Source organism: Camelus bactrianus, chromosome 1, assembly GCF_048773025.1.
Source record: "Camelus bactrianus isolate YW-2024 breed Bactrian camel chromosome 1, ASM4877302v1, whole genome shotgun sequence".
Classification (NCBI taxonomy): Eukaryota; Metazoa; Chordata; class Mammalia; order Artiodactyla; family Camelidae; genus Camelus; species Camelus bactrianus.
This window is the reverse complement of record NC_133539.1, coordinates 41,023,134-41,036,798: the sequence shown is the minus strand read 5'-3', so window position 1 is coordinate 41,036,798 and position 13,665 is coordinate 41,023,134. Positions and strand designations below refer to the sequence as shown.

Sequence of the window (13,665 nt, the reverse complement as noted above, 5' to 3'; positions counted from 1 at the left end):
CAAGTGTCCTAAAGCATGTACGTGAGGGTATATCATCATCATTTTTTATTCTAAAAAGCTATGTAGCTTATATTATGAAAACTATTTTAAAAATATACCACAGTTAATGTAAACAATATATGATGGAAAGAAGGTGTGTTTTCGGAGGATTGCCAATTAGAATAGTGGTTATATACTGGAATTTGATACAACATTGTAAAATGATTATAAATCAATAAAAAAAAGTTAAAAATAAAATAAAATAAAAGAATAGTGGTTATATAAATATCCAGTTACTTTGGCATTAAGCATCATTAAGTTCTGCAGGATTCTGGCTAATGTAGCCTTCATGATAGTCAAAGTTATTAGATGTTGGAATAGGTTTTTACAAAACAATAACTCATCTCTTCCACAAGAGACCTTGAAACACAGCATTCATTCTCATCTGTCAGAGATGGAATCTGTGCAGCTTTGCCTCCAGGAGTGTTATTAATTATATGACCTCTCAAGGTCTTTTTGATCCCTGAGCACCTGTTATTCTAAAACAGAATGAACACAGTCTTAAATTTTACCACTAACAAAAAACTTATCAATTCAGCTCATCAGCGTGATATATTTCAGAAAAGGCTTCCTCCCAGTTGTTAACTGCAATGTCACAGATTCTAAGGGTGGTACCTCAGCACCTGAGTCCACAAGCCTCCCCATGAGAAGTGCTCCAGAGAAGAACTGGGGGGATCAGACTCTTGTGAATCTCACTTCTAATGGGAGCAAATCTTTGCAATGTACAATACAGGAGTGGATCACCAAACATTTAAAGAAAATTGTGACAAAACACTGACGACATTTAGAAAAAGAAATTAGAAAGATTAAAGTTTAAGTCAATAAACAATGGGAAGCCTTCAGAGTAGTAAAAGGAAAAACTTTAAGGAAGCTTTAGAACAATCTTTTCTGAGGGTCAAACGCCATATACTGTTAGTATGAATATAGTCTCTCTGGAAAGAAATATGGTGACATAAAAAGCTAAGAAGCTTTAAAAAATATTCTAATCCCTTGAAATTACACTTCTGAGTATTATTAGTATATAAGTAGAGATACCTACAAAGGATATTTGTTCATCATAACATTATTTAAAATAACAATAATGTGGAAACATCTTAAAAGTACAAATGAAGATCAGGCTAATAAATTATGACATATTCATACAATGGAATTCCATGCAGCCATAAAAAAAATGGACTTAATGACACAAAGAACTTCTCAGAATGAAATACTTGATGACAAAACCAAAATATAATATAGTGTGATGGTTAATTTTATTTATCAGTTTGGCTAAGCCACGGTGTCCAGATATTTGGTTAAACATTATTCTGGATGTTTCTTCAAGAGTGTTTTTTGGATAAGATTTTCATTTAAATCAGTGGAACTCTGAGTAAAGCAGATGTGCTCCATTATGTGTGTGGGCCTCATCCAATCAGGTGATGGCTTGAATAGAACAAAAGACTGACCTCACCTAAGCAAGAGGAAATTGTGCCAGCAGACTGCTTTTGGACTCAACTGCAATATTGCCTCCTGGGTCTCCAGCCTGTCAGCCTACCCTGTAGATTTTGGATTTGCCAGCCTCCATAATCCTGTGAGCCAATTCCTTAAATATATCTCAGGCTCAATCTCTCACTTTCTCTCTCTCTCTCTCTCTCTCTTTCTCTCTCTCGGTTCTTTCTCTGGAGAGCCCTAATACATATAGTTTATTAGTTATGCTCCCAAGTGTCAACTATGAATGGTGGGATTTCAGATAATTTTATTTTCTTTTTTATACTTTTCCCCGTTTCCTAAATTCTGTAAATAATCATGTATTGCTTTTATAGTCCTGAGAAGATATTATTTTTAAATGACTAGAGCACATCATACTTAATGGTGGAAGACTAAAAGCTTTCCCCCTGAGATCAGAAAAAGGCAAGAAGACCCACTCTTGCCACTCTTATTCAACATAGTATTAGAAGTTCTAGTCAGTGCAATAGGGAAGAAAAATAGGAGGGGGGGGAGGCATGTAGATTTATAAAAAAGAAATAAAACTGTCTCGATTTTTAGGTAATGATGTCTACGTATAAAACCCCAAGGAATCTAAAAAAATACTCGTAGGACCTATAAATCAGTTTCAGAAGGTCATTACATACAAGATCAACACACTCACACAAAAATTAATTGCATTTCTACATATTAACAATGAACATTTGGAAATCAAAATTAAAAACAATACCATTTATGATTGCTTCAAAGAAAATGAAATATTTAGATATAAATCTAACAAAACACACGCAGAATCTGTATACTGAAAATGACAAAATGCTGATGAAAGAAATTAAAGAAGACTAAGTAAATGGAAAGGCTTAACATATTCGTGAATTAGAAGACAATACAGTAAAGATGCCAGTTCTCCCCACATTAATTTATGACTTCATAAAAATTCCTATCAAGGTGTTTGTAGACCAGAAAAACTTATTCCAAAATTTATACGGAAATGCAAAGGACATGAAACAGTTAAACACAATGAAGAATAAACTGGGAGAATCATGCTGCACTATGTTATGGCTTACCATATATCTACAATAATGAAGACAGTGTGGTATTGTAGAGGGAGAGACACATAGACCAATGGAATAGTGAATCCAGAAATAGACCTACATATACATACTCAACTAAATTTTGAAGAGGTAGAAAAGTAACAAATGATGCTGGAGCAATTGGACATCCACAGTTTAAAAAATAACCTTGACCTATGTCTCATACTTGACACAAAAATTAACTCAAAATGGATTAAATGTAAATTGTAAAACTGAAAAGCTTTCGGGAAAAAAAAAAAGGAGAAAACGTTTGAGATCAAGACCCAGGCAAAGAGTTTAGACTTGACACCAGGACTGTAATCCATAAAAGGGAAAATTGATTAGGTAGATCTCATCAAATTAGAAACCTTTTCTCTGGAAGAGACTGTTAAGAAAATGAAAAGACAAGCTGAAGACTGAGAGAAAACATTTGCAAAGCATTTATCTGACAAGGACTAGTAGCTAGACTATATAATTAACTTTCAAAATTCAACATTAAAAGAAAAACAATTTCAATTAGAAAATGAGCAGAAGACATGAAAGACATTTCATTGAAAAGGACATACAGATGGCAAATAAGCACATGAAAAGGTATTCAACGTCATGAGCCATTAGGTAAAAGCAAATTAAAACCACAATCAGATATCACTATACATCTATCAGAACAGACAAAATTTTTAAAAATTTTGTTAACATCAAATGCTGGAGAAGAAGCAGAGAAACTGGACTGCGCATATATTGCTGGTGGGAATGAAAAATACCAATGGTCACTTTGGAAAATAGTTTGCTAGTTTCTTTCAAAAATGAAAAATGTGGGTTGGGGAGGGTATAGCTCAGTGGTAGAGCATATGCTTAGCATGCACAAGGTCCTAGGTTCAATCCCCAGTACCTCCATATAAACAAATAAATCCCTAATAACCCCACCAAAATAATAAAGTAAAAAAATTTTTTTAATTAAAATAAAATTTAAAAAACTAAAAATACAATACCCATAGGATTCAGCAATTGACTCTTGGACATTTCCATAGAGAAATTAAACCCTATGTTCATGCAAAAACCTGCATATAAATGAGCAGATTTGATACACAAAGCAATTTAAGACTGACCTCAAGAGAATTATGCTGAGTGAAAAAGTCCAATCTCAAAAGCATGTATACTGTGATTTTATTTATATAACATTCTTTAAAGAACAATCACAGAGATTAAGAACAGATTAGTGGTGGCCATGGGCTAGGGATTTGGGAGGGGGTGGTGTGGCTATAAAGTTTAGCATGAAGGAGCTTTGGGGTGATGGAACAGTTCTATATTTTGATTGCAGTGGTAGTTACAAGAAACTATACATGTGTTAAAACTTCACAGAACTACAACGTACACACAAATGAGTACATGTATTGCTGGTGAAATCTGAGTATGTTCTCTGGGTTATATCAATGTCAGTTTCCTGATTGTGATACTGTTCTACAGCTATGCAAGTTGTCAATATTGGAAAAGGTGAGGATGAAAGGTACCTGGACCTCCATGTACATTTATTTGTAACTTCGATAATTATTTCACTATAAAAGTAAAATGAAAACTTACTGCTACCAAGAAAAAGAAAGTTCTCTAAATGGGTAGTGACAGGATCAAATGCTTTTGAGCTATAGGTATTCTGGGAAGATAACAATGAAGACAGCATAGCTTTTCAATCTCTCTGAACCCCCACATGAAAACCAAAAGAGCAACTGTAAATGAAATCACTCATGGACAACTCTACAACAAATATAGGTGACAAATGTCCTCCACCCCCAAGTGGAAGTTGTGGGGTCACACTACCAACAGCTAAGACCTGATAGAGTTGTCTAAGCTGAAGGGAGATGGAAGAAACAGGTCATCTATTAGACCTCTAAGAACCAGAGAACCAAAAAATAGCCAATAGTTCAGAAAGGACAAGGGACCAATTTGAAAATAGTGTTATCCTTTTATCCACAATGTTGCTGAACTATTTTGGAAGATCTAGATTACAGATTTTCTATGGAGACAACCATATTATCCATAAATAATAAAAAATCACTTCTTCCTTTCTAATATCCCTTTATTTCCCTTTTTGGTCTTATTAACATCTTCATTAACATCTAATAAACTTGAAAACCTTGGCTGGTTCTTGACTTCAAAGAGAAAATTATTAACATTTCACTGTTAGATATGATGTTTATTTAGACTTTCAGATAATTTCTACCAAGATTCTGTAATGAAAATGTTTTTTCTAATTGCATCATAAGTAAATATGGCAAAATACAACATACATTAAATCTTGGTAGAAGATTGTGGTAGATTAAAAATAATTCAACTTTTTGCTACTTCTTCCTTTGAGAGTTGGAGCCTAATTCACTTCCCCATGAATCTGTACTGGCCTTAGTAACATGCCTGACCCAAAGAAGGTGGTAGAAGTGATGTTTTGGAAAGCTTTGCAGCTTCTGCTGGGGACTCCTAGGACTCTGTCTCCCAAAACCCTGAGCTGCCACATAAGTCTGATTACCCTGACTGCTATGATGGAAAGGCCACAAGAAGGTGCTCTGTTGATAGTCTCAAATGAGTCCATCTTCAAGCTAACTTCATCAAGGTGTCAGATCCTGACTGAAGCCATCTTGAATCCCCCAGACCAGCCCATCCGCCAGGAGAGTAAACTCTGTTGACACCATCAGAAGAGAAAAGTCAATCAAGCCTTGCCCAAATTCCTGAGTAACAAAATTGTGAGATGTAATAAAATAGTTGTTTTAAACCACTACCACTTGGGAAAGTTTGTTAAGCAGCAGTAGATTACTGGAACATGTGTACAGAAACTATTTTTATGGTTTTAAATTTTTTTCCAAATTTTCTTTAATGAAATTGAGCCTCTTCCTCATTATTGGAAGTGAGGCTATTTGCCACTGGTTAGGAAAAACAACAAAAGGTAAAAATAGGCAAGCATAGCCTAGAGGATCTCCGGTTCCATGCTAGACCAATGCTAGGACCAGGTCTGCATAACCAGGACTACTAATCTTTAGGAATGAATTAGAAAATGGGTGGATACTCCCCTGCAGGCCCTTCACTTAGGGATGGACCAGCATCTTCATGCAAATCAGAAAAAGGAATACATTTCTCTGGGCAGACCCAGCCTGACAAAAGACTGTGATGTACGAAGCGTAGGCTGGACCTCAGCCCCCACTTCCCCCAACATCCTTGTGCAGGGCACAATTAGTATAACCTACGTGTATTATCTTTATATAAAGTACAAAGTAACGTTTCTACATTTGCAAGTGAAAAATTCTTGTGGGTGGCAATGAGCTAAGTTGATGAGGATGGAAAGATCTTAGGACTCTGTGTGAGTGGGCAGAAAGGTGGCAAATGAGTACATAAAGTATACATATGAGCTCACAGTCACAGGTAAGGAGAGGGATTTAGGGTTATTGTCGATTGTTCCCTGAAGATAATGCAGAGGCTTCTTCTAACAGCAAAAAGACAACCACTTGAATCATTAAAATGACATTCCCCCTGAGAAGCAAAGTAGTATCACCCACTTGACTGATGCTTTGATGGAAGCTGAATAAGGCAGAAACCATTAGAAGAAAGATTTGAGAAAAATTAACAGCATGAGGGCCTGGAAGAAACAGGGACTTCTATATATCATGAGTGGGATACGAAGGACAAACCAAAGCAGGTCCCGGTGGAAGCAGCTGCAGTGGCTGAGGTGGCAGCAGTGACTACAGCATGCTTGGGACTAGGCACTAGTAGCTATGATGAGGGTGGTGAGGGCAGCAGTAGCAGCAGTTCAGTTGGTTTCCCAGCTGATACAGTGGTATTGGACAGCAATGGTGGCACGAGACCATTAATGTTGGCAATAGGAATGGAGATAAAGCAACAGTCAGGAAATTGTCAAACAAATTCTTCGTGAACTCTTTATTCAGCCTTGACCACTTTTCAGGGACCATGTTGGGTAGAGAAATAAATGTTAACAAACACTCATTATATGCCCAGCCCCCTAATAGATGTTAGAATACAAAGATGGCTAGAACATGGTCCCCACCCTTCAAGGACCCAAAATTAAGTATGGGGAGTATACACGAGAACAAATAATTATGATAATGTGGTCATTATAGGGACAAGATGTAAACTTCCATAATAGTCCAATGCAAAGAGAAAAAACATATTCCTTTGCTCTGACACAGCATTTAAGAGGGCATTGTGTCAGGCACTATCCAAGTTACAAGATTAATCAGACATAGATCCTGATCTCGGATGCTTATTTTCTCATAGATGAGGTAGGACAAGTATAATTCTGTAAAACAAAGACTATCCAAGCTACATCTTTCTTTGCTTAGAAATCTCCTCTGCTAAATATCCAATTTCATCATTCATAAGTTCTACCTTCTGTAAAACATGAGAACACAATTCAATGAAGTTTTTTCACACTGTGTCACAAGCATCACTTCCCTCCAACTTCCAATCTTCATTTCCACCTATGATCTCAGTGGAATGGCCTTTAATATCCACATTTCTAGCAACATTCTGTTAATTAATTATTCATGTATTTCTGTAACATAGAAGTGTTGTCTCCTGCTCACTACTTTTCTTTCTGATACCTCACCAGAGTTACCTTTAATGTCCTTGTATCTATCAACAGCGTCTTCACAGCAATCTCAGCTTTTTCCAGTTTTGTCTCAAAACTCTTCCAGCCTCTACCCATCACGTAGTTCCAAAGCCACTTTCACATTTTTTAGGTATTCCAACAAATAAATAAAAGTTTCTTTTAAAAAACCTTAAATGTTTTAGTTCCTACCAAGTTTGTAATTACCAGCATTCCACAATCCTCTGTGAGGTTGCAGAAAACTAAAATTTTAGGAAAGAAAAATCCTAACTCTGTTATGAAAAGGCAAGGGAAAAATTATGTTCAAGGAAAGACTTGCTTTTGGGGGGTGGGAATCAGGAAGGGAGAGAAGCCATTGCCTGCAACAATCACTATTTGATCTAACCAATTCTATTGCTATTATTTTTAGCTCATCTTTTTAGCCTGTTGCTAAGGAACCCTATTGCCTGAAAGCAATTAACTAGTAGAAACCCACGTGAAGCAAGAGAAAAGTAATGATCTTGAAACTTTCAAATTAGGCCATCCTAATTTATTCTATTTTGGTGCTATTTAATAAATTATCTCTTCTCAATCTTTACGTAGCGGTATTGCGATGTTGAAAATCCTGTTTACCCAAAACCAAAATAATCGCTTATGTATTTTTAATACAAGAGTTCCCAGATCAGCATATCTGAAATGGAGAGCGCTCATAGTTCTGAATTCTAATTTTATTAGTACTTGTCTTTTCTTCTTGAAAATACTGTGAATTTTAAACAATTTCTTGAAGGGGAAATTTTCGTATTTTAAGAGATCTGTTGCAGAACATGGGTAAAGGACTCGACAAAGCTAGAGATACATGAAAGCTTTGAACTGAAATTCCGACTTGGGAATGTGGCAAGAGGGCTAAAACATCTAGTGCAAAGTAAGAATGACACCGGGAGGATCAGAGCACTGGGGAGGGCGCGGATGCTCCAGGGAGCGAGGTGTGGGCTGGGGTGTCAGCTGAATCCAATACGACACAAATACTTATAGGAAAGGTGGGAACTCTGGGTCTTCGCATTTCTACCCCCTCAGCTGGAAAATCTCGTAACAACACACAGACGTCATCGCCTTCGTAAATGGTGCAGATGGTGAGTCGCAGGCACCCGGTTCAAGCCGTTTCGACTGGAGCCTACCTAGATTTGCCCGTTTCCTACTCTGATTTCTGCAGTCTGCGTTTGCCCCCAATAACCTGAAGGTCGTCCAAACTAAAATCTGGCCATGGTAGAGCTAAGAAGATCAGTGATACAGCAGGCTATCTTCAAGCTTTGGGCTCTTTCATTACACATTTGAAAAAGTTCTTCCAATCCGTTGGTTTTCCCAGACACGCGGATAGACAACAGAGCAAGAGCTAGCCAACCGCCGGACTCTAAGGAGCGCCAACGTGGCTGTAACGGGAAAACGAGGGTTCCAAATTCCACCAATCAACCGTACAGCTCCGCCCACGCCCCGCCCATCACTCCTGCCAGCCAATAACCTTCACAACTCTGCCGCCACTCCCGCCCATTCTTAGGGCCGCTTCCGAGCCTCTTCCTCTGCTCCGCTTCGCATAACGCTGTAAACCCGCTGTATACGCGCCCCTCTCCGCTTTCAGAGGGCCCTCTGCCCTTCTTTACTGAAGGCGTAGGGAACGGCATAGGCTACCACCCAAGCCAAGACCACTGAAGTTAGTCACAAACAGCAGCGGAGCGAAAGGAAAGAGAAAGGGCCGCCCAGAACGTTCACCTCACGCCCAGTTTACCTTGACCCGGAAGTGATTCTCCACTCCACTCCACTCCTCCTCTTCTTCCCCTTCCTCCTCCTCCTCCTCCCCTCAGTTGAGAAAGGAAGAGAAGGACGGCCAGGGCTGGCCCGGCATGCTTTGGGCTTCCGGTGACCTCTGGCCCTTTTCTGTCGTCCGCTCCTGCTACCTAGCGTGCTTGCTTGCTCGCTGCTTTCCTTCCTTGCGTCCCTCCGGTTTTCCTTCTCACGCTACTTGGTGACTGTGGCGCCCGCGACCACCAGGGAGGCGGTGGCGGAGGACACTCGTCATGGCCGCCTCTAAGCCTGTGGAGGCGGCAGTGGTCGCAGCGGCTGTTCCCGGCTCCGGCAGTGGGGTGGGCGGCGGCAGTGCGACTGCGGGCTCGGGCACGGGGGGCCTGCCGCGATGGCAGCTGGCGCTGGCAGTCGGGGCGCCCCTGCTGCTGGGCGCGGGTGCCATGTACCTATGGAGCCGGCAGCGGCGGCGCCGGGAGACCGGAGGCCGGGGCGACGCCGGCGGCCTGAAACGCAACAGTGAACGGAAGACTCCGGAGGGCAGGGCCAGTCCGGCCCCGGGCAGCGGACACCCCGAAGGCCCCGGTGCTCACCTGGAAATGGTGAGAAGCAGGCCTGGGCCTTGGAGGTGAAACCAGGCGGGTGCAGCCTTTCTTTGACGGGTTATGCCGGTCAGGGGGCTTCCGGTCAGACGGAAGCTTCTTAGCGGCAACACACGAGTTTAGGGAAACTCATTTCTGGCTGCCTTTATGGGAAATGGAGGAGCCTGAGGGCATAGGTTAGCGGCATTCGTTGACAGTTTCCTTTTGGTTTCAGAAAAATAACTTTCTTCTCGGTGACACAGCATTTATCCCTAGCGTTGTGGGTAAGGGGGACATCGGCAAATGTGATGATTGTGTTTAATTAAAGCCAGATTCCCTTAACGATAGGTACGTTGTGATATGAATTACATGGGTGATTTCCAAGGCCTAGAACTTAATCAGTGATAACCCTTTAATAACGAGCCACTCCCCCTTTTTGAAGTGTTTTAGGGTGGGGGATAGGTACAGTGACTATTGGTTGACGAAGAGTAAAATGGTGTGCAGTGGCATTTATTTCATCTGTAGGAGTGAGTTCCTAAACTTTTGGGGTAGAAGCATCTTAAATTCATTTAAAAAATTTTTTTTACCTGGAAATTTACGTGACCAAGCCTGACATGCATGAAACAGATTCTCTGATGTTAAGCCAAGCATTTGAGTATCTGGTGAACTGCTTTGTATGGCTTTGTTGAAGTGACTATTAAATCCTTTTGGTATCTGACAGCTGTGGGGACAGTTTGCTTGGCTGCATTTAACAATACTGGGATGAGATGAGTTGGGGAGGAGGATTTTATCTGAGTCTGGCATTGTACAGTGGCAGTTACAGAGCAAAGGTAACCTTTGGTCAAATAACTCCCAGTTACATACATTTGCAAGTTATTTTCACATTTTACTGTTCAGATTGAAGACATGTTTTTACTTAAGTAGTCAAACTGACTTTAAAGGAACTTTGATGTGAGAGGTAACTGTCTTAGTTTAGTGCATACTGTATATATCAGGCATTGTGCTAGGCACTGAGAGGGCCAGATGATCTTTCTAATGGGAGAGGAAAATACTGCTTACAAGAAAAAATAAAGATTCAGTATGAGTATGCTGAAAGAACCCATGGACTGTGAGAACTAGGAGATGTGTGCTTTATATTGGGCCCTCCAGCATAGTTGGAAGTCATTTTATCTCTCTGACATTACTGTCTTCTCTATAGAATAAGAGAGTTAAAATATTAGATCTCTAACATTTCTTCCAGCCCTAAAAGTTGGTAATTAATGAGTGCTGTTAATGAGAATGATAATCAAGGCGATTCTTAGAATTAGTCATTTGTCTTATCATTTTCATATTTCTGAAATTCTCTGGTCATTTCCCATTTCATTTGTTAATTTAATTTTCACAGAAGAATAGTGGGTGAATGAGAAATACATAAAAGTTCTCCATTCTATAATAATCACCAAAAATAAAGATAAATTCTGTAAATAACACTAGGTACTACCACCTTCATTTGTTTGACATTTGATAGAAGTCAGCAAATTATCTTTCAGATTTTAGATTTCCTGAAATCCCATTATCAGTTTTTTAGCGTTGTCTAGGTCAACACTGATGATTTTTAAATTTCATGGTGTTTTGTTTTATCAGAACACTTTTTTTATTCACCTGACTGCTGTTAAAAATTAGACTTTACGATTGACTTCTCTGTATAACCTGAACTTCTTTAAAATGGTTACTTTTGATCCAGAATAAAACTGAGGAAAACATTTGACATACTGTTCTCCTTGTGGAATTTGTGGGGTTGTACCTGTAATCTTGTTTTGAATTACTAGACGATACTTTAGTAAAGCAGCAGTAAGAATGTCTTTGCCATTTTTTTTAATGGAAAATTTGTATTTTAACTCATGGTAACTAGTGAATTCTGAAAGACAATTTTTTTGGTCTCTTTTATAGTCTAATCCATAGAGTTATTATTAGGCTGTCTAAATATAGCTGACCACAAACTGTAATTTATTATTATCTGTGGTTGGAGAAATTGCTTTATATTTGAATAGCACCTTTAAATTGTCAACCTCAGTGGGTTTTATAAATAAGGAAGCATTTGTTTGAACTGATGGAAAACCTGGGAGAATCCTGATGCCCTCACTGTTCTTTCTCCACCTGAACAATAGATGTAATTTTTAAGGGAATGAAGGAATGGATGAGTATTATCAGTTCAGGGTCCACTATCAGTGAATAAAATGGAAAATCGGTGGTTATTGTCTGTTGGCTTATGTTTGCCTTAATATAAAATGAACCAATAAAATTACTGGGCTTCTATCCATTGGGTGTGAGATTTTCATATGCAGGCAGACTATATCCAGTTATCTTTTTTCTGGAATAGCAAAAACTTGTAAAGTAAAAGCAAAAATTCATATTTTTGTTTCATTAATGGGAATTTTAGGATTTCACTAAAGAAAGACGTCTAGTTACAGTTGATAGCATCTGAGATTGAGATATTTAAAATATTAAGTCATACTCCATTTGTGGTCATTATAAAATCTATCATGATGTGCCATTTTGCGTCTTTTTTTTTTTTTTTTTTTTTTAAACTTGAAGATTACAGGTTTTCAAAGTTGATAAGTTTCTTTGTCAATCGGGCTTCTCAATCTCTGGGCCAGAGTTATCACAAGGGATCACCACATACACACCAAGCATGGTATCTGGCTGCATAAATGTCTTAGGTATTTCTTTTTTTAAACAAACAGTGATAATTTTTATATAATTTGTTTATTATTGACTTTATAGTAGTGTTTTATCCAATTGTTTTTAATTTGATGATTTAAAAAACCAGTTGTTCGAGTGTTTTTAATGTTACACAGGCATTATCCTAACATGAAATTGTTGGGAACCACTAATCTTAAGACAGTGCTCTAGACTAGGAAGGGAGAAATGTACCTAAACATTTTAATAAAAGGATCAAAGACTGAGCAACCTGTTATCAATATGAAATGAAGTAATTCTCTCCCCAAATGATCTGTTTCTAGTCATTTTTGAAAACTCAGTGTCACTAGTGACATTCTTATATAATTATGTCCAGTGAGCACCTTTCAGTCTTTATCTTACTTGATCCTTATCGATATTTCACATTGTCTTCTCTTAATTTCATGATTTTTCCTTTGGCTTCTGAGACACTGCTTTCTCCTGATTTTCTTTGCTTTTTTTTAAACTTCCTGATACCTCCCTTGCTGATTGTTCTCAGTCTCCTTTCCAGGTTCCTTTTGGCGACCTTCATGTTTCTGTCATAGGCATTCTTATGTTCCATAAGATGCTTCACTGCATGCTTGCTTGCTTGCCCTCCAGCTTCACTTAACATTTATATACCGATGGCCCCCTAATTTCTTGTTTATAGTCCAGACCTCTCAAAGGCCCAAATTTAAAGGAAATCTTTACCTCATTACCTTACAAGTATTTCACACCAGACTTCTGTTTTTCTTGAGAATACTCCTTATCAGTTAGTGTGAGTCATCTAAGTAGTTTCCCAAGCCAGAAACTTGGATATCATCCCTTACTTTTTATTATCATGTTCTCCATCTCCAACCTAGAAAAAGATCCAAAAAGTTCTGCTTCTTAAATATTTGACTACTATTCCATTCCCACTGCTATTTATTTCCTGACTGAATAACTGACACTCTTGTTACTGTCTTCCTCCAATCCATTTAGTCACTACTAGAGTAAATCCAGAGTCCCATGCTTAAAATCATTAACTGGTGTTCATTGCTCACATGATAAAGTTCAAACTCATCATGTTTTAAGACCCTCCGTGATCTTGATCTTGCTTGCCTCTTCAGCTTCATCTCTTGCCACTTCCTCTCGTTTCTTGCCTTTGGATGTTCTGAAACACTGCCCAGTACCCCGCCTTCTCATCCTTCAAGTCACAACATATAGGTCATTTCACTTTTTCTGAAAGCCTTTACCCAAGCTTACTGCTATTTGATTACATAACTCTGAACTTTTCTATTCCATAGCAGTTATTGCATGGTACTAGAGTTGTTTATTCTTGTCATTTCCTTCTAAACTTGAATTTGTGAAGACTGGGACTGACAGGTCCATTTCTCAGAACCTGACACATAGCAGGTGTTGAATGAATGAACCAATGAAGCTTCGTTCTTTGACA

At 38.6% G+C, this 13,665-nt stretch overlaps 2 protein-coding genes across 2 annotated transcripts in view; one reads left to right on the top strand and one right to left on the bottom strand.

Moving 5' to 3' along the window:
- The window catches only part of LNP1 (leukemia NUP98 fusion partner 1), a 31,331-nt gene extending 22,260 nt beyond the window's left edge, over positions 1 to 9,071 (bottom strand). The window contains exon 1 of the mRNA XM_010966393.3: positions 8,939 to 9,071. The gene's annotated coding sequence lies outside the window, so the exon portion shown is untranslated. The remainder of the gene's footprint in view (positions 1 to 8,938) is intronic.
- The window catches only part of TOMM70 (translocase of outer mitochondrial membrane 70), a 31,257-nt gene continuing 26,609 nt past the window's right edge, over positions 9,018 to 13,665 (top strand). The window contains exon 1 of the mRNA XM_010966395.3: positions 9,018 to 9,554. Coding sequence (XP_010964697.2) covers positions 9,228 to 9,554 — 327 coding nt within the window. The 5' untranslated portion in view covers positions 9,018 to 9,227. The remainder of the gene's footprint in view (positions 9,555 to 13,665) is intronic.